This window comes from Pelodiscus sinensis, chromosome 2, assembly GCF_052426305.1.
Source record: "Pelodiscus sinensis isolate ZL-2025 chromosome 2, ASM5242630v1, whole genome shotgun sequence".
Classification (NCBI taxonomy): domain Eukaryota; kingdom Metazoa; phylum Chordata; order Testudines; family Trionychidae; genus Pelodiscus; species Pelodiscus sinensis.
This window is the reverse complement of record NC_143053.1, coordinates 2,213,868-2,241,779: the sequence shown is the minus strand read 5'-3', so window position 1 is coordinate 2,241,779 and position 27,912 is coordinate 2,213,868. Positions and strand designations below refer to the sequence as shown.

Below are 27,912 nucleotides of genomic sequence, written 5' to 3'. Positions count from 1 at the left end.
GCTTTCCACTGCTTTGCCCAAGATTGCTGTCGGGCTAACTGGCCTCTAATTACACAAGGCTTCCTGCTTGTCCTTGTTGAACAGGAGCGCTCCTCCCGTTGTCTGGAATTCTCCTGCCACCCCGCAATGAACCTCAGCCAGCCAGAGAGCCCCTCGGCCAGCTCCTTTAGGACTCTTAGGTGCAAGTGATCCTGCTGTTTGAACAAAGTTCACTGTTGCTTATCAGCCTCCCACATGACTAATGGCCTGGAAACCCTTCTTGGTCCTCACCTGACCTGTGACCGCGCCCCCGGCCCTGCACCCCGGCCGCAGCCGTGACTCTCCGCCGGCCAGTAGAGTAGAAGGGTTCATCACTTCCCAGAGACCCAGCGCGGGGCGGAGCGATGCTGACACAGGAGCAGGGCAGAGCCTTAGTCCTCGGGGGCACGGAGGAGAGCGGGCGCGCAGACACACCGAGTAGCAGAGTCCAAGCCCGGGCGACGCTCATCCCCTGGGAGCCCCTCAGCACAGACACAGCTCAGCAGCGGGTGCCGTGCGCCAGGAGAACCGCGCAAGGCTTGGCGCAGGGGGCTGCTGCCGGACTCCTCTTGGCAACTCCCTTTGGCGACGCAGCTCTTCCTGACCCGGCACCCGCTTCGGTGGTAAATGCGAAGTCGTGAGTCGGGGAGCGGCAGTTCTACTCCGGGAATATTTCAATTCAGATAATCTAGTTATTTACCAAATATTCCCCGTACCCCCCTGACAAGCTTCTCCTACCCCCTGGAGGTACGCACACCCCAGGCTGGGAACCCCGGCCAGGCACACGCACGGTGGTGCCCCCCTCGGAGACGGACACCAGCAGCCTGACTTCATGCTGAGCGGAGGGGCACCCCCTGGTGGGAACAAGCGACATGGAGCCTGTGGGGGGGAGAAGGAAGAGGCGATGCTGACGGACAGGCAAGGCCCGGTTCACACAAGTCTGTGAGCGGGACGATCCCCCCACCGAAGGGAAAGGGCCCGCAGCCACGCCCTGCTGGACATGGTGCGGGTGGGGCGTGTGTGCCGTGCGCGGGCAGTACAGCTCTGAGCTGGGGGCAGGTCCCCCCCTCACTAGGCCAACCGGACGGGAGCTTTCACATGGACAACTGTCATCTTATTGGATGTCAAGGGGAGCAGGCAGATCAGGGCTGGGCCCCCGGGGGTGTTTGCCCCAAAGTCCGTACAAAGGGGCCGTGCGGGGTCAAATGGAGCTTCCGTCCTGCGGATTGTGTCTGCCCGTGTGCCGGTGTGGGGCCTGGGGGGTACGGACACGGGCTCTGGGCTGCTGCGGTGGGTGTCCCTGCTGTAGGGAGGGGCTGTCCAGTCAGTGACTGTGCGAACTAGCACGGCCCCAGGGACACTGGCTCTCGGAGAGGCCCCTGCGCGCCTGAGGGAGGCGTCTGGGAACCTGCAGACCTGTCAGTATCTCAGGGCTGCTGACGTGGGACACGGGCTGTGTCTAGACTACACCCCTCTGTTGACAGGTGTAATCCACACTTGGCCACGTGACCTTCTCCAGCTTGGGAGACACCAGGGATGGATATAAAGCGCCAGGAGGCGTCTCCATCTCGGCTGTAATCTCGCTCCTGATCCCAGGTGCAGCCTTGCGGGGCAGCGAGCGGGAAGGAGGCCGACCCGCCCTGGCACAGGATGGGCACCAGAGACTGCTAAGCCGGCAGCTTGTAGCATCTCTGCTGAGAGCCTGCGTCCAGAGCTGGGTGCCTGGTGCGTGCGACGGATTCGCCTTCACAGCCTCAGTCCCGCCTTCCCTCTCTCTCGTTAATAACCCCTCAGGGGGTGGATGCTAAAGGACGGGCCCAGCGTGAAGATCCAGAGTGGGAACTGGCCGGGGATCGGGGGCTGGTTCCTTGGGACCCGGAGAACCCGTCCGGGTAGGTGGGACTCGGTTCTAGACCCCTCCCATGTTAGGCCTGGGGCTGACTGTGGCACAAGGAGAGCTGGGGTGCCAGAGGGGTTTGTTCATGAGGCTTCCTGCTGGGACTGGCAGCTGGAGCGCTCGGTGTGGCCACTGTGTGGCCTGTTGGGAAGGTCTCGTCTGGGGCTGTGAGCAGCCCTGGGTCTGAGCAATTCGCCCTGAGTGGACGCCCTCGGCGGTGCCCAGAGCCGGCCCGGCCCGTCACAACGACAAGCCAGCTCGCCACAAGCGGGGCAGAGGGAATAGGCAGGGGCAGTGTCGACTGCAGGGAATAAGGCTGTGGGCCCCTGGCTGGTCCATGCCAGCTGCCTCGGGCTCATGGGCCCAGGCCGAGGGCTTTGTAACTGTGGTGTGGCCTGGCTCTGGAACCGTCCCACCAGCCTGAGCCCAAACAGGCATGCGGCAGCTCCGTGGCCCCGTAGGCCAGGCCAGTGGGGGCTAATGGCCGTGCAGACGGCCCCCAAGAGAAGCGGACGCCCTCCTCGGACACAGGACCGGCCGACACCGCTCTGCTTTCACTGGGAGCTCTCGCGGGAAGCGGATCCGGCCCAAGGCCCTCCGCCCCGTTCCCCGGCACGGCTCCGCAGAGCACGTGGCCACAAGCGTCCCTCTTGGGCCTGTCACTGCTGCCCGAGCAGAGCGCTGCAGGGCCGTGCCTGCCTCCCCGGGCTGCCTGGCGCACGCACGCCTAACCCCAGTGCCTTCCGCGATTCCACAGCCGTGTCCCAGAGCACTCAGCTGCGCGAAGCAGTGCATTGTGGGCCGGGCCCAAGGCCGGGCTAGTGCAGAACAGGCCCTGGGGAGGCAAGGGTCCTGCTCGGTACCAGCTCTGGACCTGACAAACCGCAGCTCCAGGAGCACCCCGGCCCGAGAACCCCAGCGGCACGTGGGCGCCGGGCCTGGGCCTGCTGCAGACTCAAGGGGTTTCACGCAACACTCGCTCCTGTGGCACATGCAGCCTCTGGCCTGACGTCAGCCAGGAGACCCGTGTCCGAGCCGCCCGGATCCAAGCAGTCACCGAGTTCTCTCAAGATCCCAGCCCCAGGCGCGCCGGACCACGGCACTGGCTGCGCACGCCGGGGGGGGGGGGAGGTTCTGTCCACACTCAGCTTAGCAGGAACACTTAGAATCACAGAACACTAGGACTGGCAGGGACCTCGCGAGGGCATCGAGTCCAGTCCCCTGCCCGCACGGCAGGACCCAGCACTGTCTGGACCATCCCTGGAGGACATTTATCTAACCCGCTCTTAGATATCTCCAGAGACGGGGATTCCACAACCTCCCTGGGCAACTTTTTCCTAATGTCCAACCTGAACCTCCCTGGCTGCAGTTTAAGCCCATTTCTGCTTGTTCTATCCTCAGAGGCCAAGAGGAACAAGTTTTCTCCCTCCTCCTTGTAACACCCTTTTAGATACCTGAAAGCCGCTCTCATGTCCCCTCAGTCTTCTCCTTTCCAAACTGAACAAGCCCAGTTCTTTCAGCCTCCCCTCCTCGCTCCTGTTCTCTAGAGCTTGCATCATTCTTGTAGCTCTTCTCTGGACTTCTTGGCTGTTCCTGGAAAGCACTCCCCCGAGGCTGCAGTGTCCCGCCCTGCTCCAGCACAGAGGCGGCTGAGCCACGCTCATCTCCCCGGGCTCAGAAACAGAAACTGCCTGGGAAACGCAGCCCCTGGCCCTGGGGGGCGGGAGGGGGAAGGCTCTGGCTGGGAAGCCACAACACAGAATTGAGAGACAAGGACCCCGGATCGCTGGTCACCAAGCCCCAGAGCCACCCCAGCCCTGCGGAGACGTGCGAGAGGAACCCGACGCTGGCATGCGCCGCGCGGTCGCTGAAGCAGGCGCGTCGGCTCGTGCGCAGCGCCGGAGCCAGGCGGCAGGAGTCGGTGTCCAGGCTGGGCGCTGCCCGCCCCAGGGAGGCCGAGGACACTTTGAAGCACAGAAGAGCCGGCAGTTTGGGGTAGATATATTTGTATGTATATATAGAGAGCTATGTATAGACCTAGAGCTAGATAGAAGTGGGTGCTTCTCTCATGTAAAAATCCAAAATACAGTTTTTACTATTAACAATCTGAAGTGTAAATGTACAAAGTTTCACTGCTAAGCAAAACCAACCAAACCAACCCAAAAACAAGACAGAGAAGGAAACGCGCGGAGCCAGAGACGAGGAGAGGGGAGGCTGGCGGGGGAGCCGGGGGCGCTACCACCACAGGGCAGAGCCCCGGCCCCCAGCGCCAGGTGGGGAGACTTGTCTCGCTCTTTAAAACCGCCAAGTCCGTCTCCCGGGGGGCGCCCTGCCACAGACGCACCCCCGCCTTCTCCGTGCCACGGGGGCCACGTGTTCCCGGGCGTCCTGGCCGCCACGCCCGCCTCCCAGCAGGGACAGAGCACCCGCTGGGGCCTGGCCCCCCAGCCTCAGGTGCTGAAAGAAACAACCTGGCGAGTGACTCGCTCGTCTGGGAGCACCAGCTGTCCCGTCCGCACGGCCCGGCCCAGGCCCGGCCAGCCTCTGCACAGCGGGGCCCCGGGCTAGAATCTACAGCAGATTTCAAACACCTCGTTAAGCACACACACACGAAATCCTCCCGGTGCCGGGGAAGCAGGCGCGAACCGAAGGGTGGCTGGAGCTCTCAATGTCTGTGCAAAGCAAGGAGGCTGCTGGCTGAGTTCCCCTTTGCAGGTGGCCGCGCGCTCAGCCTTAGGACACGCTCGGGTCCTTGGGTTTGGCCGGCTCAGCCCCCGAGAGCAGCGAGATGGTGGGGTCGTCCGCGTACTCGTCGCCGTCGGGGAAGTAGGGCCCTTCCCCCAGCTCGAAGAAGATGGGCAGGTCCCCGCCCCCCATGTCCACAGTGCTCGAGTCCACCAGGAAGAGGGGCTGGGCCGTGTAGTGCACCAGCTGCTTGCCTGCAAGGAGAGGACGGGGGTCAGCGGGGTGGGAACAGCCCCGGCATGGCTCCCGGAGCACGGGCCGGCTGGCCAGCACTGCCCCTGGGTTCGCCCTCAGCTGCGCCAGGCGGGGGCCAGGAGAGCAGAGGCCTGGCCGCTGGGAAGGGCCGGCTCAGACAAGCCACAGGGAGGGGAGATGGGAACCGGCGGTGAAACCCCACCACACCGGGCACAGGCCGGGCGACGCGCGTGTCCCCGCTGCAGGCTGCGTGCCGGGGGCCAGGTGTCCGGTATTCACCCGGATACTCCGGGATTTGCGGGCTCCGTCTGGTAAAAAACCAGGAAATACCGGACAGGTGCAAGCTGCAATGTCCGCTATTTCCTGGGACGGAAGCCCGGCGGGGACTATTCCCCTGCCGCGTCTGGGGGAGCGAGGAGTGCGGCAGACGAAGGGGGGCAGGTGGGGGCACTTGCTGGGCGCCGCGCTAGGGGGCGCCGGGCTGGGGTGGGAGCGGAGCGCGCACGGCTCTGGCCCATGTGACCAGCAGGGACCGGGAGCTGCCCACGAGATGCCTCCCTCTCACAACGGAGCCGAGGCAGCCGGGCCGGGCGGCAGGAGCAGCCACTTTACAAGTCACATTGTTCCTCCGTGTCTGGCTCTGTGGTGGGGAGGGGGAGATTTGATTGGAGCAGGGGCTCCCCATGCTGGGGATGCCTGGCTCAGGGGGAGGGGTGGGTGCACTGGGATGGGGGGGCGCTAGGGGGCCTGGCTCAGAGGAGGGGTGAGTGCACTGGGATGGGGAGGGGTCCTGGCTCAGGGGGAGGGGTGGGTGCACTGGGATGGGGGGGCGCTAGGGGGCCTGGCTCAGAGGAGGGGTGGGTGCATTGGGATGGGGAGGGGGCCTGGCTCAGAGGAGGGGTGGGTGCACTGGGATGGGGAGGGGGCCTGCCTCAGGGGGAGGGGTGGGTGCACTGGGATGGGGAGGGGGCCTGGCTCAGAGGAGGGGTGGGTGCACTGGGATGGGGGGGCGCTAGGGGGCCTGGCTCAGAGGAGGGGTGGGTGCCCTGGGATGGGGGGGCGCTAGGGGGCCTGGCTCAGAGGAGGGGTGGGTGCACTGGGATGGGGGGGCGCTAGGGGGCCTGGCTCAGAGGAGGGGTGGGTGCACTGGGATGGGGGGGCGCTAGGGGGCCTGGCTCAGAGGAGGGGTGGGTGCACTGGGATGGGGGGGCGCTAGGGGGCCTGGCTCTGAGGCAGGGGTGAGTGCATTGGGATGGGAGGGCGCTAGGGGGCCTGGCTCAGAGGAGGGGTGGGTGCATTGGGATGGGGAGGGGGCCTGGCTCAGAGGAGGGGTGGGTGCACTGGGATGGGGAGGGGGCCTGGCTCAGAGCAGGGGTGGGTGCACTGGGATGGGGAGGGGGCCTGGCTCAGAGGAGGGGTGGGTGCACTGGGATGGGGAGGGGGCCTGGCTCAGAGGAGGGGTGGGTGCATTGGGATGGGGGGGCGCTAGGGGGCCTGGCTCAGAGCAGGGGTGGGTGCACTGGGATGGGGAGGGGGGCCTGGCTCAGAGGAGGGGTGGGTGCACTGGGATGGGGAGGGGGCCTGGCTCAGAGGAGGGGTGGGTGCACTGGGATGGGGAGGGGGCCTGGCTCAGAGGAGGGGTGGGTGCACTGGGATGGGGAGGGGGGCCTGGCTCAGAGCAGGGGTGGGTGCACTGGGATGGGGAGGGGGGCCAGGCTCAGGGGAGGGGTGGGTGCACTGGGATGGGGAGGGGGCCTGGCTCAGAGGAGGGGTGAGTGCACTGGGATGGGGAGGGGGCCTGGCTCAGAGGAGGGGTGGGTGCACTGGGATGGGGAGGGGGCCTGGCTCAGAGGAGGGGTGGGTGCACTGGGATGGGGAGGGGGCCTGGCTCAGAGGAGGGGTGGGTGCACTGGGATGGGGAGGGGGCCTGGCTCAGAGGAGGGGTGGGTGCATTGGGATGGGAGGGCGCTAGGGGGCCTGGCTCAGAGGAGGGGTGGGTGCACTGGGATGGGGAGGGGGCCTGGCTCAGAGGAGGGGTGGGTGCACTGGGATGGGGAGGGGGCCTGGCTCAGAGGAGGGGTGGGTGCACTGGGATGGGGAGGGGGCCTGGCTCAGAGGAGGGGTGGGTGCATTGGGATGGGGGGGCGCTAGGGGGCCTGGCTCAGAGGAGGGGTGGGTGCATTGGGATGGGGAGGGGGCCTGGCTCAGAGGAGGGGTGGATGCACTGGGATGGGGAGGGGGGCCTGGCTCAGAGGAGGGGTGGGTGCACTGGGATGGGGAGGGGGGCCTGGCTCAGAGCAGGGGTGGGTGCACTGGGATGGGGAGGGGGGCCAGGCTCAGGGGAGGGGTGGGTGCACTGGGATGGGGAGGGGGCCTGGCTCAGAGGAGGGGTGGGTGCATTGGGATGGGGAGGGGGCCTGGCTCAGAGGAGGGGTGGGTGCACTGGGATGGGGAGGGGGCCTGGCTCAGAGGAGGGGTGGGTGCATTGGGATGGGGAGGGGGCCTGGCTCAGAGGAGGGGTGGGTGCATTGGGATGGGGAGGGGGCCTGGCTCAGAGGAGGGGTGGGTGCACTGGGATGGGGGGGCGCTAGGGGGCCTGGCTCAGAGGAGGGGTGGGTGCACTGGGATGGGGAGGGGGGCCTGGCTCAGAGGAGGGGTGGGTGCACTGGGATGGGGAGAGGGGCCTGGCTCAGAGGAGGGGTGGGTGCACTGGGATGGGGAGGGGGCCTGGGTCAGAGGAGGGGTGGGTGCACTGGGATGGGGAGGGGGGCCTGGCTCAGAGGAGGGGTGGGTGCATTGGGATGGGGAGGGGGCCTGGCTCAGAGGAGGGGTGGGTGCACTGGGATGGGGGGGCGCTAGGGGGCCTGGCTCAGAGGAGGGGTGGGTGCACTGGGATGGGGGGGCGCTAGGGGGCCTGGCTCAGAGCAGGGGTGGGTGCACTGGGATGGGGAGGGGGGCCTGGCTCAGAGGAGGGGTGAGTGCACTGGGATGGGGAGGGGGCCTGGCTCAGAGGAGGGGTGGGTGCACTGGGATGGGGGGCGCTAGGGGGCCTGGCTCAGAGGAGGGGTGGGTGCACTGGGATGGGGAGGGGGCCTGGCTCAGAGGAGGGGTGGGTGCATTGGGATGGGGAGGGGGGCCTGGCTCAGAGGAGGGGTGGGTGCACTGGGATGGGGAGGGGGGCCTGGCTCAGAGGGAGGGGTGGGTGCACTGGGATGGGGAGGGGGGCCTGGCTCAGAGGAGGGGTGGGTGCACTGGGATGGGGAGGGGGCCTGGCTCAGAGGAGGGGTGGGTGCATTGGGATGGGGAGGGGGCCTGGCTCAGAGGAGGGGTGGGTGCACTGGGATGGGGGGGCGCTAGGGGGCCTGGCTCAGAGGAGGGGTGGGTGCACTGGGATGGGGGGGCGCTAGGGGGCCTGGCTCAGAGGAGGGGTGGGTGCACTGGGTTGGGGGGGCGCTAGGGGGCCTGGCTCAGAGGAGGGGTGGGTGCACTGGGATGGGGAGGGGGGCCTGGCTCAGAGGAGGGGTGGGTGCATTGGGATGGGGAGGGGGGCCTGGCTCAGGGGGAGGGGTGGGTGCACTGGGATGGGGAGGGGGCCTGGCTCAGAGGAGGGGTGGGTGCACTGGGATGGGGAGGGGGCCTGGCTCAGGGGAGGGGTGGGTGCACTGGGATGGGGAGGGGGGCCTGGCTCAGAGGAGGGGTGGGTGCATTGGGATGGGGAGGGGGCCTGGCTCAGAGCAGGGGTGGGTGCACTGGGATGGGGAGGGGGCCTGGCTCAGAGGAGGGGTGGGTGCACTGGGATGGGGAGGGGGGCCTGGCTCAGAGGAGGGGTGGGTGCACTGGGATGGGGAGGGGGGCCTGGCTCAGAGCAGGGGTGGGTGCACTGGGATGGGGAGGGGGCCTGGCTCAGAGGAGGGGTGGGTGCACTGGGATGGGGAGGGGGCCTGGCTCAGAGGAGGGGTGGGTGCACTGGGTTGGGGGGGCGCTAGGGGGCCTGGCTCAGGGGAGGGGTGGGTGCATTGGGATGGGGAGGGGGGCCTGGCTCAGAGGAGGGGTGGGTGCATTGGGATGGGGAGGGGGCCTGGCTCAGAGGAGGGGTGGGTGCACTGGGATGGGGAGGGGGCCTGGCTCAGAGGAGGGGTGGGTGCACTGGGATGGGGGGGCGCTAGGGGGCCTGGCTCAGGGGAGGGGTGGGTGCATTGGGATGGGGAGGGGGCCTGGCTCAGAGGAGGGGTGGGTGCACTGGGATGGGGAGGGGGCCTGGCTCAGAGGAGGGGTGGGTGCACTGGGATGGGGGGGCGCTAGGGGGCCTGGCTCAGGGGAGGGGTGGGTGCATTGGGATGGGGAGGGGGCCTGGCTCAGAGGAGGGGTGGGTGCACTGGGATGGGGAGGGGGCCTGGCTCAGAGGAGGGGTGGGTGCACTGGGATGGGGAGGGGGGCCTGGCTCAGAGGAGGGGTGGGTGCACTGGGATGGGGAGGGGACCTGGCTCAGGGGAGGGGTGGGTGCACTGGGATGGGGAGGGGGCCTGGCTCAGAGGAGGGGTGGGTGCACTGGGATGGGGAGGGGGCCTGGCTCAGAGGAGGGGTGGGTGCACTGGGATGGGGAGGGGGCCTGGCTCAGAGGAGGGGTGGGTGCACTGGGATGGGGGGGCGCTAGGGGGCCTGGCTCAGAGGAGAGGTGGGTGCATTGGGATGGGGAGGGGGCCTGGCTCAGAGGAGGGGTGGGTGCACTGGGATGGGGAGGGGGGCCTGGCTCAGAGCAGGGGTGGGTGCATTGGGATGGGGAGGGGGGCCTGGCTCAGAGCAGGGGTGGGTGCACTGGGATGGGGAGGGGGGCCTGGCTCAGAGGAGGGGTGGATGCACTGGGATGGGGAGGGGGGCCTGGCTCAGAGGAGGGGTGGGTGCATTGGGATGGGGAGGGGGGCCTGGCTCAGGGGAGGGGTGGGTGCACTGGGATGGGGAGGGGGCCTGGCTCAGAGGAGGGGTGGGTGCACTGGGATGGGGGGGCGCTAGGGGGCCTGGCTCAGAGGAGAGGTGGGTGCATTGGGATGGGGAGGGGGCCTGGCTCAGAGGAGGGGTGGGTGCACTGGGATGGGGAGGGGGCCTGGCTCAGAGGAGGGGTGAGTGCATTGGGATGGGGAGGGGGCCTGGCTCAGAGGAGGGGTGGGTGCACTGGGATGGGGGGGCGCTAGGGGGCCTGGCTCAGAGGAGGGGTGGGTGCACTGGGATGGGGGGGCGCTAGGGGGCCTGGCTCAGAGGAGGGGTGGGTGCATTGGGATGGGGAGGGGGCCTGGCTCAGAGGAGGGGTGGGTGCACTGGGATGGGGAGGGGGCCTGGCTCAGAGGAGGGGTGGGTGCATTGGGATGGGGGGGCGCTAGGGGGCCTGGCTCAGAGGAGGGGTGAGTGCATTGGGATGGGGAGGGGGGCCTGGCTCAGAGGAGGGGTGGGTGCACTGGGATGGGGAGGGGGGCCTGGCTCAGAGGAGGGGTGGGTGCACTGGGATGGGGAGGGGGGCCTGGCTCAGAGGAGGGGTGGGTGCACTGGGATGGGGAGGGGGCCTGGCTCTGAGGAGGGGTGGGTGCACTGGGATGGGGAGGGGGGCCTGGCTCAGAGGAGGGGTGGGTGCACTGGGATGGGGAGGGGGCCTGGCTCAGAGGAGGGGTGGGTGCACTGGGATGGGGAGGGGGGCCTGGCTCAGAGGAGGGGTGGGTGCACTGGGATGGGGAGGGGGCCTGGCTCAGAGGAGGGGTGGGTGCACTGGGATGGGGAGGGGGGCCTGGCTCAGAGGAGGGGTGGGTGCACTGGGATGGGGAGGGGGCCTGGCTCAGGGGAGGGGTGGGTGCACTGGGATGGGGAGGGGGGCCTGGCTCAGAGGAGGGGTGAGTGCACTGGGATGGGGAGGGGGCCTGGCTCAGAGGAGGGGTGGGTGCACTGGGATGGGGAGGGGGCCTGGCTCAGAGGAGGGGTGGGTGCACTGGGATGGGGAGGGGGCCTGGCTCAGAGGAGGGGTGGGTGCACTGGGATGGGGAGGGGGCCTGGCTCAGAGGAGGGGTGGGTGCACTGGGATGGGGAGGGGGCCTGGCTCAGAGGAGGGGTGGGTGCACTGGGATGGGGAGGGGGCCTGGCTCAGAGGAGGGGTGGGTGCACTGGGATGGGGAGGGGGCCTGGCTCAGAGGAGGGGTGGGTGCACTGGGATGGGGAGGGGGCCTGGCTCAGGGGAGGGGTGGGTGCACTGGGATGGGGAGGGTGCCTGGCTCAGAGGAGGGGTGGGTGCACTGGGATGGGGAGGGGGCCTGGCTCAGAGGAGGGGTGGGTGCACTGGGATGGGGAGGGGGCCTGGCTCAGAGGAGGGGTGGGTGCACTGGGATGGGGAGGGGGCCTGGCTCAGAGCAGGGGTGGGTGCACTGGGATGGGGAGGGGGCCTGGCTCAGAGGAGGGGTGAGTGCACTGGGATGGGGAGGGGGGCCTGGCTCAGAGGAGGGGTGGGTGCATTGGGATGGGGGGGCGCTAGGGGGCCTGGCTCAGAGCAGGGGTGGGTGCATTGGGATGGGGGGGCGCTAGGGGGCCTGTCTCAGAGCAGGGGTGGGTGCACTGGGATGGGGAGGGGGCCTGGCTCAGAGGAGGGGTGGGTGCACTGGGATGGGGAGGGGGCCTGGCTCAGAGCAGGGGTGGGTGCACTGGGATGGGGAGGGGGCCTGGCTCAGAGGAGGGGTGGGTGCACTGGGATGGGGAGGGGGCCTGGCTCAGAGGAGGGGTGGGTGCATTGGGATGGGGGGGCGCTAGGGGGCCTGGCTCAGAGCAGGGGTGGGTGCACTGGGATGGGGAGGGGGCCTGGCTCAGAGCAGGGGTGGGTGCACTGGGATGGGGAGGGGGCCTGGCTCAGAGGAGGGGTGGGTGCATTGGGATGGGGAGGGGGCCTGGCTCAGAGGAGGGGTGGGTGCACTGGGATGGGGAGGGGGCCTGGCTCAGAGGAGGGGTGGGTGCACTGGGATGGGGGGGCGCTAGGGGGCCTGGCTCAGAGCAGGGGTGGGTGCATTGGGATGGGGAGGGGGCCTGGCTCAGAGGAGGGGTGGGTGCACTGGGATGGGGAGGGGGCCTGGCTCAGAGGAGGGGTGGGTGCACTGGGATGGGGAGGGGGGCCTGGCTCAGAGGAGGGGTGGGTGCATTGGGATGGGGAGGGGGCCTGGCTCAGAGGAGGGGTGGGTGCACTGGGATGGGGGGGCGCTAGGGGGCCTGGCTCAGAGGAGGGGTGGGTGCACTGGGATGGGGAGGGGGCCTGGCTCAGGGGAGGGGTGGGTGCATTGGGATGGGGAGGGGGGCCTGGCTCAGAGGAGGGGTGGGTGCACTGGGATGGGGAGGGGGCCTGGCTCAGAGGAGGGGTGGGTGCATTGGGATGGGGAGGGGGCCTGGCTCAGAGCAGGGGTGGGTGCACTGGGATGGGGAGGGGGCCTGGCTCAGAGGAGGGGTGGGTGCACTGGGATGGGGAGGGGGCCTGGCTCAGAGCAGGGGTGGGTGCACTGGGATGGGGAGGGGCCTGGCTCAGAGGAGGGGTGGGTGCACTGGGATGGGGAGGGGGCCTGGCTCAGAGGAGGGGTGGGTGCACTGGGATGGGGAGGGGGCCTGGCTCAGAGGAGGGGTGGGTGCACTGGGATGGGGGGGCGCTAGGGGGCCTGGCTCAGAGCAGGGGTGGGTGCATTGGGATGGGGAGGGGGCCTGGCTCAGAGCAGGGGTGGGTGCACTGGGATGGGGAGGGGGCCTGGCTCAGAGGAGGGGTGGGTGCACTGGGATGGGGAGGGGCCTGGCTCAGAGGAGGGGTGGGTGCACTGGGATGGGGGGGCGCTAGGGGGCCTGGCTCAGAGCAGGGGTGGGTGCACCGGGGGTTAGTGTGTGATCCCAAACTGGAGGGCGCGGTGCAACTTTTGCTTAACAACTTTGGTCTCTTTTTTTTTTCCTCAACAGAATTTTTTCCCTTTTTCGGGGGGCGGGGGGTGAGGGATGTTGGGTATTTTTTGTTAAAGCCTCTGGCAGCCCTACCAGCGGCGCTGCGAGCCATTGCCTGGGGGTAAGGGAGCTGCAGGGCCCCGCTGGGAATCCCCTATCAGTGTGTCTCAGAGGGAGGAGCTGTCTGCCCCCTGCTCCTGGGGCGCTAACGGGAGGCCCGGGCCAGGGACGGTCTTACCCAAGTCGGCTGTGCTGGCTTCCGTCTCCGCAGGTTTCTGCTGCTCCTGGGATGAGAGCAGATCCTGGATCTGTGGGGAGACACGGGGGGGCTGCTGAGCGCGGGGAGGGACCTCTCCTCCCGCTGCCTCGGCTCAGTGCCCTGGGAGCGCCAGCAGGCGGGAGGGGGCGGCAGCGTCCCTGAGACTAGAATGCACTGGGGCCCGGGGCCGGGGGAGGGCGCGAGCTGCCTCGCAGAACTGCCCGGACCAGCTCTGCAGAGCTCATTCCCCAGGGACCTGGAGCCTCCGTGGGCGGCCGTCAGCACCGCACTCGGAGTCCGAGGGGCCCGGGGTGCCAGGCGGCAGCAGGCCTCGGGCCGTGGGGAAAAGCTCAGTGCAGAGAGCTCCACCAGGGCGACCAGCCTGGCGGGAAAGGAGCCCGGTGCCAGGACACCGGGAGAAAGCAGCTCGCACCCGACCATCCCAAACAGCCACGCAGCTGGCCCGGGCGGGGCCGTTCTGGGGCTGGGCGTGGTCTCAGGGCGGTGCTGCCCTCGCACACACGGCGTGCCGGGGAGACGGGGGCGTTTGCCCAGCAAGGAGGCCTTCGGAGGGCTACGAGGCAGCGGAGGCTTTCTGGGGGCCTCTCGGGGAGCGGGGCTGCAGGAGAGACGCGCCGCAGCACGAACAACGGAGCAGACCTGCTCCCTGCAGGGATCGGTCAGCCCACGGCTCAGTGCTAACTGGTGATCTCTGCCTGCTGGGAGACCCCGAGGGCCAGGGGGTGTCCCCACCACTCACACTCGCCAGGCTGCTGTCCAGGTCGGGGAGGTTCATGTCCGTAACCGTCATGGAAGGGCTGAAGAGCTGCCGAAGGAGAGAGGGGTCAGTGGGGGGGAAGGGGCCCCGGACCGGCTCACCAGGGCGGGCCAGGGCGGGTTGGGGCGACTCACGTCCAGCAGCGCGCTGGTGTCCACACTAAAGCCGTGCGTGCTCAGCATGGCCTGCAGGTTGTCCAGACTGGAGTCGATGGTGTCCAGGTGGTCGTTTAGCTCGTTCCTGCGTCAGAGAGAAGCACACGGCCAGGCCCGGGTTAGGCGGCTCTGGGCTCCCGCCGGGGCCTCTCGCACCCCAGGGACACCCCCCATGGCCACTGAGCAGGAAAGCAGAGGGGACGACTGCACATCAGCTGCTCCAGCCCCAGGCCCGACGCTTGGGGGGCTGCGCCTGGGAGGGGCCTGGGGCCAGCCGCTCGGAGCGGGCAGAGACACAACACGCAGGGTTAACGCTCCCAGAATGCACCAGGGCTCCCAACACCGTTAGGACAGGGCCTCGCTGCCCTCCGCCCCTCCACAGACGCCCAGGAACCTCCCCAGCTAGTCAGAGCCCTGCCAGCCGACACGGGCAAGGAGCCGGAGGGGAAGGGTCCCGGAAGCCCTGGCTGCTGATAAAGCCCCGTGGGCAGAACGGCAACCGGAAAAGTCTCATTCCTCCCTACCGAAAGCTACGGCCCCTCCCCGCCCCTGCACCTACGCTGCTCCCACTCGCCCAGGAAAGCAGCCCCCCCGCCCCCGACGTCCCGGCCAAGGACACGGGTCTACAAGGTCACGGCCCAGGGCCAGTCAGGGCAGGAGGGCTGAGTGGTGCTGGAGTCCCGGCCAGGAGGAAGGCAGGATCTGAACGGGCGCAGGCCTGGGTTTGAGTCGGGGAAGCCCTGCGGAGGGGATGCCGGAGAGGCGCGTGCTGGGCTCTGAGGATGGGCCGGTCGCGTCTCTTTCGCAGTGCTGCCAAGGGGCTGATGCCTGTTCCAGTCGCCTGCTCCCCCCGGCCCGTCAGTCGGAAGCGGCCCTGAGGCACCGCCCCGGCGTCCCCGGGAGCGCTCGGTGCAGGCAGGCAACGCCGACGCGAGGCAGAGCGCCGGCAGGCCCAAGGACTCCGCTGGAAGCGCCACAGCCGGCCGGGACAGGCTGGCGTGGGGCACTGCAGGGGCGCCCGGGTCACAGGGCCCGACACCTCCGGAATGAAAGCCCTGGCCATGCCTTGCCGCTCACACCCGCTGCAGGCAACGGCATGTCCCCGCCGGAACCGCCCTCAGGGCCTCTGCTACCTCTCGGCGCCAGCCTGGCCGGCGACGCGCAGGCTGAGGGGAGGCCCGGCTGCTGCCTTTGCTCGGACCACGAGGCGGCTGGGGCGCGGCGCGGTCTCTCTGGGCAGGCCCCTCTCCAGGCTGAGGAGTTCCCCTCCCGGCAGGCCGGCCGGCAACTGCGTTCTGCCTCCTGCACGGCGGAGGCCCGAGGGCAGCGGGCAGGGCTGCACTTCCAGCAAACATCCGTGGACTTGTAAGCTGAGCGAGCCTAGGCCTTGTCTGTCCACCACCACTGCACTTCTCTGGGGGGCTGCTGCCTGCGGGGCGCGGGTCTGCCGCCGGCCACGTTAGCGCCCCTGCGCACGCTGAGTCGCCCACAGCAGCAGCGAGAGGGAGCGGCAACGCGCCAGCACCTGGCACCTCGGGCCCGGGAAGCACAGCAAGCCCACGCCGCTTTAGCCACGAGCATTCCCCTCCTTCCAGGACTCTGCTCGGACACTGCACCGCTCGGCACAGGCCGGCAGCTCCCCTGCGGGGCTCTGAGGAGCCAGGAGAAAAGTCTCTGGGTGACTCCTGCTCACTACAGCGCCCCCCTCGGACGCCCTGCCTGCTGGCAGCTCCAGGCCAGGCCAGTGAGGAGGCTGCACCTGCTCTCCGGCCTGCCTCGCAACGCGCCGTGGGGCCTGGCCACGGCCACAGTGGGCAGTTGCATTGCCGGGTCGCAACGCCGTGGGCTCGTGACGGTGTGCCAGCCTGCAGCAACCAGAGCCAGTCTCTGGGCAGGCTGACGGGCAGGGCTCTGCTGTCCCAGGCTGCTGGCCTGGCAGGGGCGGCAGCACCAGACCCACAGCTGCTCTAAGCATTTGCTCCCGGCTACGACAGCTCCTGGGCCTGCTTCTTTCCAGCCTGCCTCGTCTCAGTCCAGGGAACCCGGCTCTGCCCCGCTCTGACTCTGGCACCGGGCCTCCGGCTGCTGCTCTGGCCCTGGCTCCCAGCAACTGCTCCAGCCCCAAGGAACGGCCACCCCCACCCCAGCCCTCACGGGCACGGCCAGCTGAGGCAAAGCTCCCCCAGGTCCCCGCCCAGAGAGCTAAGGGGTTTGGTCTCAGCACTCAGCCGGCCAGCAAGGCTGTTCTCGGTGTGATCCGGGGCCGGAGGCGCAGGGAAAGCCGACCTCAGAGCGGGGGCAGCTGTGTCTAGCAGCGTTCCCTGCTTTCCTGCCCAGGACGGCCGGCCAGTGCCATGCTAACCCTTGCTGTGATCTGCAGTGCAGAGAGGAAGAGGAGCTGGGGAAAAGACGGGTGACTTCTGACATCTGCGGAGCGCGAGTCACACTGCAAAATACAAAGAGAAGAGGAATGTAGCGTCACAAGGCCCACGCCAGGCACCACGCAAAGGCAGGGAGCGTTAACCCGCCCTGCTCCTGCGCCGCCGAAGAGACATGCACGGCGCCGCGCAGCCCAGGCAGAGACCGAACCGCAATTAGCCCCCCAAAGAACGCCAGCCACCCCCCGTCCCACCACAGCCACGCTCGGCCAGCCGGCCACTCTGGGGGGGTCTGCAGGACCTGCGGGCAGCGCCTGGGCTGTACAGGGACTCTCAGGTGTGCATCTGTCCCTGTCCCTGTCCCCTTCACACGGAGCCACAGCTGCTGAGGACACAGGGCCTAGGGCTCCATCTGGATCTGCCTGGGCCCAGGCGGGCTGGAGCCCCCAGGGATACACCCCACTCCGAGATGCCCGGCAGCCGCCTTCTTTCAACGGGCTCCGGCTCCGGAGCCATTGCCGGGGGGCCCTCAGCTGGGTGAAGTCTGAGCCGTGCTGAGCGTCCCCCCGGCTTTCCCGCTACACGCGTGGCTCACCCCTCGGCCTGCCGCAGGGCAAGTGCGCTCTCTCGGGCTGTCTGCAGGCCTGGCCTGCTGGGACCTCCCCGTGGGGCTGCCCCTCTGCTGACGACTGCGGGCAAACGGCTCTTGCTGGAGGCTCCTGGCCCTACTCAGCTCGGGAGGCTGAGACCCCGGCTGGACAGGACGGCCCTTTGCTGGGACACCGGCGTTGCCTGGGAAGGGTGCGAGCCAGGCCACCCCGGGCAGCAGGCCTGCACCTCCCTAGCGCAGTCCGGGGGCTCCAGGGGAGACCGGGTCACTTGGCCCAGCACCCGCAGGGACTGGAAGCGGGCTCTGGCCTGCTCCTGGGGACACGGCCCGTTCCCAAACTCCCCACAGCAGCTCCCCCTCACTGACTCGCAACCTGGCTCGGGCAGCGGCGCTGACTCCTTCCCGCTGGGCATCCAGGCCTGTGGCGGGCCCCGCCGACGCTCGGCTCCCCGCCTGGGGGTTAGCACGGGGACCAGGCAAATGAGGCTCGGGTCCTGGGAGGGGAGGAGGCGCGAGGCCCTCAGTGCACACGGGGCGGGGAGGCGCGGGCAAGGCAAACACCACCCCATGCAGGGGGCTGAAAGCAAACAGGCCTCTGCTCTGATGGTCTGCACGCGGCCTGGCGGCGCCCTGGGCCACGCAGCTCCCTGCCTCGGCGTCCCGCTCAGCGGGCGCTGGCCTAGAGCCGTTACCTGCGCGGCTCAGCGGCCCCCGAGGCCGGGCTCAGAGACCACTGCGCTCCGCCCTTCCGCCGCCCCTTTTCCTGCCTGGCTGCTCCTGCAAAGGGCCGTGCTGCAGCTCTCGCTGAGCCACCCGGCTGGGCTTCACGACAAGGGGAGGGGTCCCCTGCATTGCTGGCCCACGTGGGCCCGCGAGCCCCGGGCAGGTTCTTGCTGAGATGTCGCGAGCGCCGGGCCTGCTGCCAGGCCAAGGCTCCAGGCAACACAAGGGGTTGGAACAAGGGTCACAAGGCCCCCGGAACTCAGCCCCGGGGGCAGCCTGCAGCGCCGTCTGGAGGTCCTGCAGTCCAGAAATATGATTTAATGGGATAACAGAGACGTGGAGGGATGACTCGCAGGACTGGAGCGCTGTCATGGAAGGGTACAGACTGTTCAGGAAGAACAGGCAGGGGAGAAAAGGAGGAGGAGTTGCACTGTATGTAAGAGAGCACTACGATTGCCCTGAACTCCAGTATAAAGACAGAGAAAAACCTGTTGAGAGTCTATGGGTTAAGTTTAAAGGCGCAAACAACAGCAGTGATGTTGTGGTTGGTGTTTGCTACAGGCCACCGAATCAGGTGGATGAGGTAGATGAGGCTTTCTTCGGACAACTGAGCGAAGCTTCCAGATCGCAGGCCCTGGTTCTCATGGGGGACTTTAATCACCCTGACATCTGCTGGGAAACCAATACGGCAGTACACAGGCAATCCAGGAAGTTATTGGAGAATGTTGGGGATAACTTCTTGGTACAAGTGCTGAAGGATCCGACCAGGGGCCGTGCCCAGCTTGACCTTCTGCTCACAAACAGGGAGGAGCTAATAGGGGAAGTGGAGGTGGGTGACAACCTGGGAAGCAGTGATCATGAGATGGTAGATGTCAGGGTCCTGACCAAAGGAAGGAAAGAGAGTAGTAAAATACACACCTTGGACTTCAGAAAAGCAGATTTTGACTCCCTCAGAGATCTGATGGAAAGAATCCCCTGGGATGTTAACATGAAGGGGAAAGGAGTCCAGGACAGCTGGCAGTATTTTAAAGAAGCCTTATTGAAGGCACAGAAAGAAACCATCCCGACGCGTAGCAAGAGAGGCAAACCTGGTAGGAGACCGGATTGGCTTACAGCGGAAATCCTTGGTGTACTTAAGCACAAAAAGGAAGCTTGAAAGAGTGGAAACTTGGACAAATGACCAGGGAGGGGTTTAAATGTCTAGCTCGAGAATGCCGGGGGGTTATCAGGAAGGCGAAAGCGCAAATGGAATTGCGACTGGCTAAGGATGTGAAGGAGAACAAGAAGGGTTTCTACAGGCATGTCAACAAGAAGAAGGTGATCAGAGAGGGGGTGCGGCCCCTAATGGATGAAGGAGGTAACCTAGTGACAGATGATGTGGGGAAAGCTGAAGTACTCAATGCTTTCTTTGCCTCTGTATTCACGGACAAGATCAGCTCCCAGACTAATGCACTAGGCAGCGCAGTATGGGAAGGAGGTGGGCAGCCCTTGGTGGGTAAAGAACAGGTTAGGAACTATTTAGAAAAGCTAAACGTACATAAATCCATGGGTCCGGACTTAGTGCATCCGAGGGTACTGAGGGAGTTGGCAAATGTCATTGAGGAGCCTTTGGCCATTATCTTTGAAAAGTCGTGGAGATCGGGAGAAACCCCGGATGACTGGAAAAAGGCAAATGTAGTGCCCATCTTCAAAAAAGGGAAGAAGGACGATCCAGGGAACTATAGGCCGGTCAGTCTTACCTCGGTTCCTGGAAAAATCATGGAAGGGATCCTTAAGGGAATTTGTTTTGAGGCAGTTGGAAGAGAGGAAAGTGATCAGGAATAGTCAGCATGGATTCACAAAGGGCAAGTCGTGCCTGACCAATCTGATTAGCTTCTATGATGAGGTAACTGGCTCTGTGGACATGGGGAAGTCAGTGGATGTGATAGACCTTGACTTTAGCAAGGCTTTTGATACGGTCTCCCACAATATTCTTGCCAGCAAGTTAAGGGAATGTGGATTGGATAAATGGACGGTAAGATGGATAGAAAGCTGGCTAGAAGGCCGGGCCCAGCGGGTAGTGATCAATGGCTCAATGTCAGGATGGCGGTCGGTTTCTAGCGGAGTGCCCCAAGGTTCGGTTCTAGGACCGGTTTTGTTCAATATCTTTATTAATGACCTGGATGAGGGGATGGATTGTACCCTCAGCAAGTTTGCGGATGACACTAAGCTGGGGGCAGAGGTAGATACGCTTAAGGGCAGAGATAGGGTCCAGAATGACTTAGACAAATTGGAGGATTGGGCCACAAGAAATCTGATGAAGTTCCACAAGGACAAGTGTAGAGTCCTGCCCTTGGGAGGGAAGAATCCCAAGTATTGGTACAGGCTGGGGACCGACTGGCTAAGCAGCAGTTCTGCAGAAAAGGACCTGGGGGTTCCAGTGGATGAGAAGCTGGAGAGGAGTCAACAGGGGCCCTTGTAGCCAAGAAGGCTAATGGCATATTAGGTGCATTAGGAGGAGCATTGCCAGCAGATCCAGAGAAGTCATTATTCCCCTTTATTCAGCTCTGGTGAGGCTACATCTGGAGTACTGTGTCCAGTTCTGGGTCCCCCACTACAAAAAGGATGTGGACGCATTGGAGAGGGTCCAGCGGAGGCAACCAAAATGATTCGGGGTCTGGAGCACATGACCTACGAGGAGAGGCTGAGGGACTTGGGTCTGTTTAGTCTGCAGAAGCGAAGAGCGAGGGGGGATTTGAGAGCAGCCTTCAACTTCCTGAAGGGAGGTTCCAAAGAGGATGGAGAGAGGCTGTTCTCAGTAGTGACAGGTGGCAGAACAAGGAGCAATGGGCTCAAGTTGTGGTGGGGGAGGTCCAGGTTGGATATTAGGAAAAACTATTTCCCTAGGAGTGTGGTGAAGCACTGGGCTGGGTTCCCTAGGGAAGTAGTGGAGTCTCCATCCCTAGAGGTGTTTAAGTCCTGGCTTGACAAAGCCCTGGCCGGGTTGATTTAGTTGGGGTTGGTCCTGCTTTGGGCAGGGGGCTGGACTTGATGACTCCTGAGGTCTCTTCCAGCTCTCTGGGTCTACGATTGAGGCCCTGGGGCTCCACTCTCATAGGACAGAGCCCTGGGTGCTGCGGACCCTCCCATTGCGGAGCAAGGCTGCAGTCACCCGGGCAAGCCAGCAGCGCCTGCCCTAGCCGGAGGAGGAAGCGCCGCAGACGGTGCTGCACCCCCCAGCAGTGCCAGGCACTCCCTACCGAGGGCTGAGTGCTCAGGGTCAGGGGCGCGGGTGCGCAGCGGCTGAGTGATCCCCGCGCACCGAGAGGGCTCACCTGCACCGGTGCTGAGTTTAGGGGCTTTAATCACAGAGAAACTAACCGTTCACACACCCGCAAAGCTGGTTCGCACCTGGGTTTGGATTCCTGTCCCCCTCCCCCCCGGACTGATACAGGACTTCCCGACCCAGTTCAGTCTGAGGAGACGGACCTACGCAGAACTACAAACTGTCCCTCTGGCGGCGCTAAGGACCCGCCCCCAGGGACCACGCCAGACTGCGCACGCCGAAGAGCCCGGAAGCACGTGGGCGCGTCCAAACGGCTGGTAACCGAGAGGGGGCAGCAAGAAAGCATTTAACTCCCCAGAGCGGGTCACGGGTTGGCGTCTCTCGCACACGGGGCACCGGAAATCCCCGCCGCAGCCTTGGCGCTGCGGTACCATCCCTGGGCAGGGCGCAGTTCTCAGTAACGAAAGCCGAGCGCTGGGCTGGTTGGGCCTTGAGCAGCCTGACCCCTGCCAGGGTCAACCCGGCAGAGCGACAGCCAGAGGGCCGGGCGCAGGGACCAGCCTGAGGCCGGCGTGCAGCACTGTCAGAGGGCGAGCACAGAGACCGTGTTGCTCACGTCCAGCCTGGACAACTAGAGAGCTGTGCGCCAGCACACCAGGAATCGCTGGCGCTCCCAGGGCCCAGCGCACACTGACGGGGCTGAACGCCGCAGGCTAACGCCGGGGCCTCTGGATAACACACCCCTCTGCTCTTGCTTAGCCGGCCACGCGCCCGGGAGCAGGACGCCGGGGCACGTTCCAAGAGCGGCTGGACAAGTCCCAGGAGCAGGTTCCCGACCGGGCGGGGAAGCCAGTCCAGCTGCGGCGCTGGAGACTCCGTTACAGACTGGCAAAGGGTTCTCCGAGCCTCCCCCACGGGGCTCTGAACGGCCCTGAAGGCGCGAAAGTGGAGGAGAGCCCGGCGCTCAGCCGGCGACCGGGGGACTGGCCTGGCGAGCTCCCTGCCACCCCAATTGGCTCTTTCCCAACTATGGGAGGGGCCGTGCCGGCAGCTCAGACGGAGACGGACGGGCCCCTGTGTCACCCCTCGCTCTCCCGTACAACGCTGCCCAGAGCCGCTAGACAGCCGGCCCACCCAGAGACGGGGCTAACGGGTCCCGTGGCCCATCACGCTCGCTGGAGAGCGCAGCCCTCGTTTCCAGGCGGAGTCTGTCCAGCCTCAGGCCCCAGCTATGGGCCTGCACCGGATCTCCTCTGCCGAGGGAAGAGCCCGTTACTAATGGCGGCTCCCTTTGCAGATCCCTGCGGCCGGGGCCCCAGCGCCTCGGCTGTCACTGTTCAGACAAATACAGAGGCGGCTGGAGTGTGGTGCCGCAGGGCGCAGGCAGAGGCCGTGTGCGGCTGGTCTGCTCTCCCCTCGGCACAGGCCGCAGGGGGTCGGGCAGTGGGGATCTGGCATGGGGGCACTGAGCAAGGACTCTGCTGCTTTGGGGCCAACCCCCATCTCCGACCTAGGGCTAAGCTCCTGAGCTCTGCCTGGCGCGTGGGCCGGGGCCCCAGACCCAGCACACGAGAGCCTCGTGCAGCCAATCTGCCAGCGGGGAGGGGCGCGAGGAGACGGAGGGCGGGAGCAGCGTCTGCCATGCAGGGCGCTAGCAGCCAGGGCCTGGCGGAGCAGCGCCGCAGCAGGAGGGCCCGCAGTGCAGGGACAACGCTGCTCCCGGCCGCTCTCCTCCCAGGGGAAGGACGGCCCGGAGGGATTTCACTTCCCAGCAGGCTCTGCTCCCTCCCGGGCTGGTGGCTAACCCCGCAGGCCCCGGGGAAGCAGGAGCTGCCGGCCTGCGTCTGTGTGGGGAGGTCCTGCGGGCGTCCCGGGGGCTGCGAGCACCCTGGCGGCGGGCGGGGACGCAGTGGGTTATAGCTCCATGCCTCAAGCCCCTTTCTCGGCAAGTCCTGGTGCTCTGGCTGCAAGGGCCGCGTGCCCTGCACGAGGGGCCACGTCGGGGCCAGAGAAGCAAAATAAGGCCCATGCTAGTGACTGGCACCCAGGGCGCAGGGCACACAGACACCGCACTGCAGGGTCCCTGGAGCCCCTCGCCAGCGCTAGCCCCTCGCTGGCCGGGCTGGGCCCGGTGCGGTGAGTCAGGCACACAGACACCGCACTGCAGGGTCCCTGGAGCCCCTCGCCAGCACTAGCCTAACGCTGGCCGCGCCTGGGCCTGGGCCCGGTGCGGTGAGTCGGGCACACAGACACCGCACTGCAGGGTCCCTGGAGCCCCTCGCCAGCACTAGCCCCTCGCTGGCTGGGCTGGGCCTGGGCCCGGTGCGGTGAGTCGGGCACACAGACACCGCACTGCAGGGTCCCTGGAGCCCCTCGCCAGCACTAGCCCCTCGCTGGCCGGGCTGGGCCTGGGCCGCCGGCGGGAGCTGCACTTACTTGTCGAGGCAGGCGACGCTGAGGCACTTTCCCGGGGGCGGAGGCTGCGCGGTGCCGTCGCCGGCAGCGGGGGCGCTGGGCTGGCTCTCCTGGAGGATGGAGTCAATGAAGGTGGAGGGCGACAGAGGGGTCTCGGCAGCGGGCGGGTTCCCAGGGCTGGCCTCCTCTATCTGGGGGCTGGGCGTGGGGCTGGGGGGCTCTTCTTTGATGCGGACCACGGGGCTGCTCCTTGCAGAACCAGAAGGAGAATGGCCATTACCCAGGGGGCAACGGGCCTCATCTCGCAGACACACAGAGCGCGGGTCCCGGACACGGCGGTAAACTGAGGCAGGCTGTTCCCCTGGTTGTGAGCCCCTGGGGGTCAGTGCTACAGGATGCCAGGCGCTCCCCTTCCAGCCCCCAGCAGCAAGGGGCTCAGCGCGTGGCCAGGGTGCGCAGCAGGGTGGCCGGGGGATCTTTGCAGAAGAAACTCGGTGCCCTGGAGCCCCGAGTGCACATGGTGCGACAGCAGCGGAGGTGCCCGACCCGAGCAGCGTTCCCCTGGCCCGCCGGCTGCCGCTCGGCTCTGGACCGCAGTGGAGTGGGCAGACAAGGCCTGCACCCGCCGGCTGTGCCTTGGACTTTGGGTCCCCCGCGAGTGGGTCGGGCAGCCCCGCGGGGGGAAAAGAGCACGTGGCCTCGGGAAGGGCGCGTTCCTGGCGGAGTCACCCTGGGGGAGCCGCTGAAGCCAGGGGCCGTTCCTCGCCTGGCAGCTCCCGGGGCAGGGAACAGCCGCTCCCAGGGCCCAGGGCTGAGCAACCGGGCTGGCTCTCCTGTGGGCTGTTCGGGGCTGGGTCAGGCTGCGGCCCTCCTGCTGTGCCAGGGCAGGTACCCTCGCTTCAGGCGGGCAGCCTCCGCGCCCTGCTGCACGGGGCTGGGCCCAGCCAGCGTCTCGCAGCGCAGGACGGGCAGCAGCTGCTTTTCCCCAGCCCTGTGGCCAGGGGAGCTTGGCCCGTCCCCCCCGGCTGGGCGCGCCCAGTGGCCGGCAGCTGCCAGGAGGCAGAGCCCGGCTGCCGTCTGCACTGGCACAGCCCCTGGCACAGCTGCATGGAGCTCAGCCCCCGAGCACCCCCCCGGCCGGGGACAGGGCCCTGCCGGCAGCAATGTGAGCGGGGCCCGTGCTGGGTCCACGCGGTACCTTTCGTCGAGGCTGCCGCTGGGGGAAGCCGAGGGGCTGGACTGCGCGAGCTCCGTCACGTCGGAGATGATGGGGCCGGAGTTGGCCGAGGAGTCTGGGGAGTACAGGTTGGAGCCGCTGTAGGCCGGGGAGGAGGCCTGCAGTAACAATACCAGTGTTAGTGATGCGCTCGGCCCGCCGTGAGGACGGAGAAGGGCTCCGCGCTCACGAAACGCCCCGCGGCCTCAGCCCGGGCACTGCCCCCACCCTCCAGCGGGCCCGAGCCGGGGCTCGTCCAAGCATGCGCACTGCTGGCTCCTCCCTGGGATGCTGCGCACACGGGGGACACACCGCGCGGGGGGAGGGGGCGCGCTGCGCACACGGGACACTCACCGCGCCGGGAGGAGGGGGAGCATGACGCACATATGGGGGACACACCGCGCCGAGGTGTGGGGGGCGCTGTGCACACGGGACGCTCACCGTGCAGGGGTGGGTGCGGGGAGCACCGCGCACACGGGACGCTCACCGCGTGGGGGGGGGCACCGCGCACACGGGACGCTCACTGCGCCGGGAGGAGGGGGGGCATGACACACATATGGGGACACACCGCGCCGGGGTGTGGGGGGCGCTGTGCACACGGGACGCTCACCGCACAGGGGTGGGTGCGGGGAGCACCGCGCACACGGGACGCTCACCGCGCAGGGGTGGGGGCGGGGAGCACCGCGCACACGGGATGCTCACCGCGCAGGGGTGGGGGCGGGGAGCACCGCGCACACGGGATGCTCACCGCACAGGGGTGGGGGTGGGGAGCACCGCGCACACGGGATGCTCACCGCACAGGGGTGGGGGTGGGGAGCACCGCGCACACGGGATGCTCACCGCACAGGGGTGGGGGCGGGGAGCACCGCGCACACGGGATGCTCACCGCACAGGGGTGGGGGCGGGGAGCACCGCGCACACGGGACGCTCACCGTGCAGGGGTGGGGGTGGGGAGCACCGCGCACACGGGACGGTCACCGCGCCGGGGGGGGCACCGCGCACACGGGACGCTCACCGCGCCGGGGGGGCACCGCGCACACGGGACGCTCACCGCGCCGGGGGGGCACCGCGCACACGGGACGCTCACCGCGCCGGGGGGCACCGCGCACACGGGACGCTCACCGCGCCGGGGGGGCACCGCGCACACGGGACGCTCACCGCGCCGGGGGGCACCGCGCACACGGGACGCTCACCGCGCCGGGGGGGCACCGCGCACACGGGACGCTCACCGCGCCGGGGGGGCACCGCGCACACGGGACGCTCACCGCGCCGGGGGGGCACCGCGCACACGGGACGCTCACCGCGCTGGGGGGGGCACCGCGCACACGGGACGCTCACCGCGCCGGGGGGGCACCGCGCACACGGGACGCTCACCGCGCCGGGGGGCACCATGCACACGGGACGCTCACCGCGCCGGGGGGGCACCGCGCACACGGGACGCTCACCGCGCCGGGGGGGCACCGCGCACACGGGACGCTCACCGCGCCGGGGGGGGGGGCACTGCGCACACGGGACGCTCACCGCGCCGGGGGGCACTGCGCACACGGGACGCTCACCGCGCCGGGGGGGCACTGCGCACACGGGACGCTCACCGCGCCGGGGGGGGGGGGCACTGCGCACACGGGACGCTCACCGCGCCGGGGGGGCACCGCGCACACGGGACGCTCACCGCGCCGGGGGGGGGGCACCGCGCACACGGGACGCTCACCGCGCCGGGGGGGCACTGCGCACACGGGACGCTCACCGCGCCGGGGGGCACCGCGCACACGGGACGCTCACCGCGTAGGGGGACGTGCCGTGGACATGCTCCAAGGAGTACTGACGACTGTACTTCGGCATGGAATGTGCTGAACTGCTGTCGTTCAACATCAGGGGGCTGAGGAGAAACGCGCCCAGAGCGGAGTTACAGGCCTGCATCTCCCGGAGAACACGGGGTGGGGGATCGGCCCGGGGCCCGGGGCCCGGTCAGCCCAGCGGGGAAGCCAGGGCACGCAGCAATGCCAGTGGTTTGCCGGCCTGTCGCCGGGTTTTCAGCCCCCGCCGAAGGCCGGTAATTAGCGACTAACTGCTCAAGCGAACAGTCGGTGCAGCAACCCCTGGGTCAGTCGCTGGGGCGATTCCGCCTCTGAAGTGAGCCACGGCCCTGGGGCGACTGCTCCATTCCAAGGGGAAGCGCCGCGTGGCCCCCGGGGCCAGACTCCAGCCGATCCCGGGCTCCACGCGGCACGGCCGCTTTGAAACCCCTTCCCCCGGCGCCTCTGTCTGATAGAAAGCATTTGCTTACCCGAGAGTGGACTAGCCCTTCCCCTCCCTACCCGAGCCCTCCGCCCTCCGGGTCCTTGCCGTAGCCACACCCCACATGCTAGGGCACGGTGCGGCCTGCCTGCGCAGGACTTCACTGCCCCACCACCCCTTGTGCTCTGCACTGGGAGCCGCGGTGCGGCCAGGGGACAGGGCCTGCCTGCAGCTTCCGATCCAGCCGGCTCAATCCCGCGCAGGGCGTGCAATGCGCCGCAAGTGAACCGCACGGCCTGGGGCCTCCGCGCTCTCCCTCCCCCCAGGCCTGCACCCCTGGGCGCACACAGTGGCGCCTCACCAGCAGCGCTTGTCCCCCCTCTGCCCCCCAGCCAGTGCCCACCCCACCCTGGCCACTCCAGTGCGCGCTGGGGCATGCCCAGAGCCTGAGCGGCGTGGGCAGGGACCGTCTCCCGGCCTGCCTAGCGCCCTCCACACATCGGGCACTGCAGTGGGGGAAGGCTCGTCAGAGCAGAGCCGAGGCAGCCCCCGGTCACAGTGGCTGTGCCGTGAACCCGGCTGCCGGCGCGGTTGGCTCCTGGGGCGAGTGGTTCCAAGCTGGGAAGCGTGGCCGGATGTTGACTCGACGGCAGCGGCTCCGGCCCTGGGAGACATGCGAGAGGAGGGACCCCGTGGGGAAGGAAGCCCTTCCCTGGCCCAGCTCGCCGGCCTTTCCCCCCAGGGAAGCCGGGCTTCCAGCTCTGGGCAGACTTACATCTTTCGCTTCACCCCGAGGATGCGGTTTGACTGCACCAGGGAGATCAGGAACTGGATAAGCTGTGGGGAGAAGAGCCCCCGTCAGCACGGCGCACAGGCCTGCAAGCCCCACGGGCATCGGCAGCGCAGGCCCCTGGCTGGGGCAAAGCAGCACCCGACGAGGACGGGGGGTGGGGCTGCAGAGACCTGCGATGCTCCCGGAAGGGCTGCAGGGAGACTCGCACCCGCAGCCAATTCAGTCCCACAGGGTGCCAGGCCTGGACCGGGCCGCTGGGCTGCTGGCAGAAGCCGGCAGTGCCCCGGAGTCG

The 27,912-nt window shown here is 67.7% G+C and overlaps 1 protein-coding gene across 2 annotated transcripts in view; it reads right to left on the bottom strand.

Moving 5' to 3' along the window:
• Window positions 1–3,900: 3,900 nt before the first annotated feature.
• Window positions 3,901–27,912, bottom strand: part of HSF1 (heat shock transcription factor 1) — a 72,550-nt gene continuing 48,538 nt past the window's right edge. Inside the window, exons 6-14 of one of the 2 annotated variants that reach the window (XM_075916836.2) lie at window positions 27,603–27,664; window positions 26,372–26,468; window positions 24,575–24,711; window positions 23,398–23,625; window positions 16,348–16,431; window positions 13,965–14,070; window positions 13,813–13,878; window positions 13,032–13,101; window positions 3,901–4,854 (exon numbers count right to left, since the gene is read on the bottom strand). In XM_075916836.2, the coding sequence (XP_075772951.1) occupies window positions 4,649–4,854; window positions 13,032–13,101; window positions 13,813–13,878; window positions 13,965–14,070; window positions 16,348–16,431; window positions 23,398–23,625; window positions 24,575–24,711; window positions 26,372–26,468; window positions 27,603–27,664 (1,056 nt within the window). In that variant the 3' untranslated portion in view covers window positions 3,901–4,648. The remainder of the gene's footprint in view (window positions 4,855–13,031; window positions 13,102–13,812; window positions 13,879–13,964; window positions 14,071–16,347; window positions 16,432–23,397; window positions 23,626–24,574; window positions 24,712–26,371; window positions 26,469–27,602; window positions 27,665–27,912) is intronic. The other variant, XM_075916837.2, reaches the window with a different exon arrangement.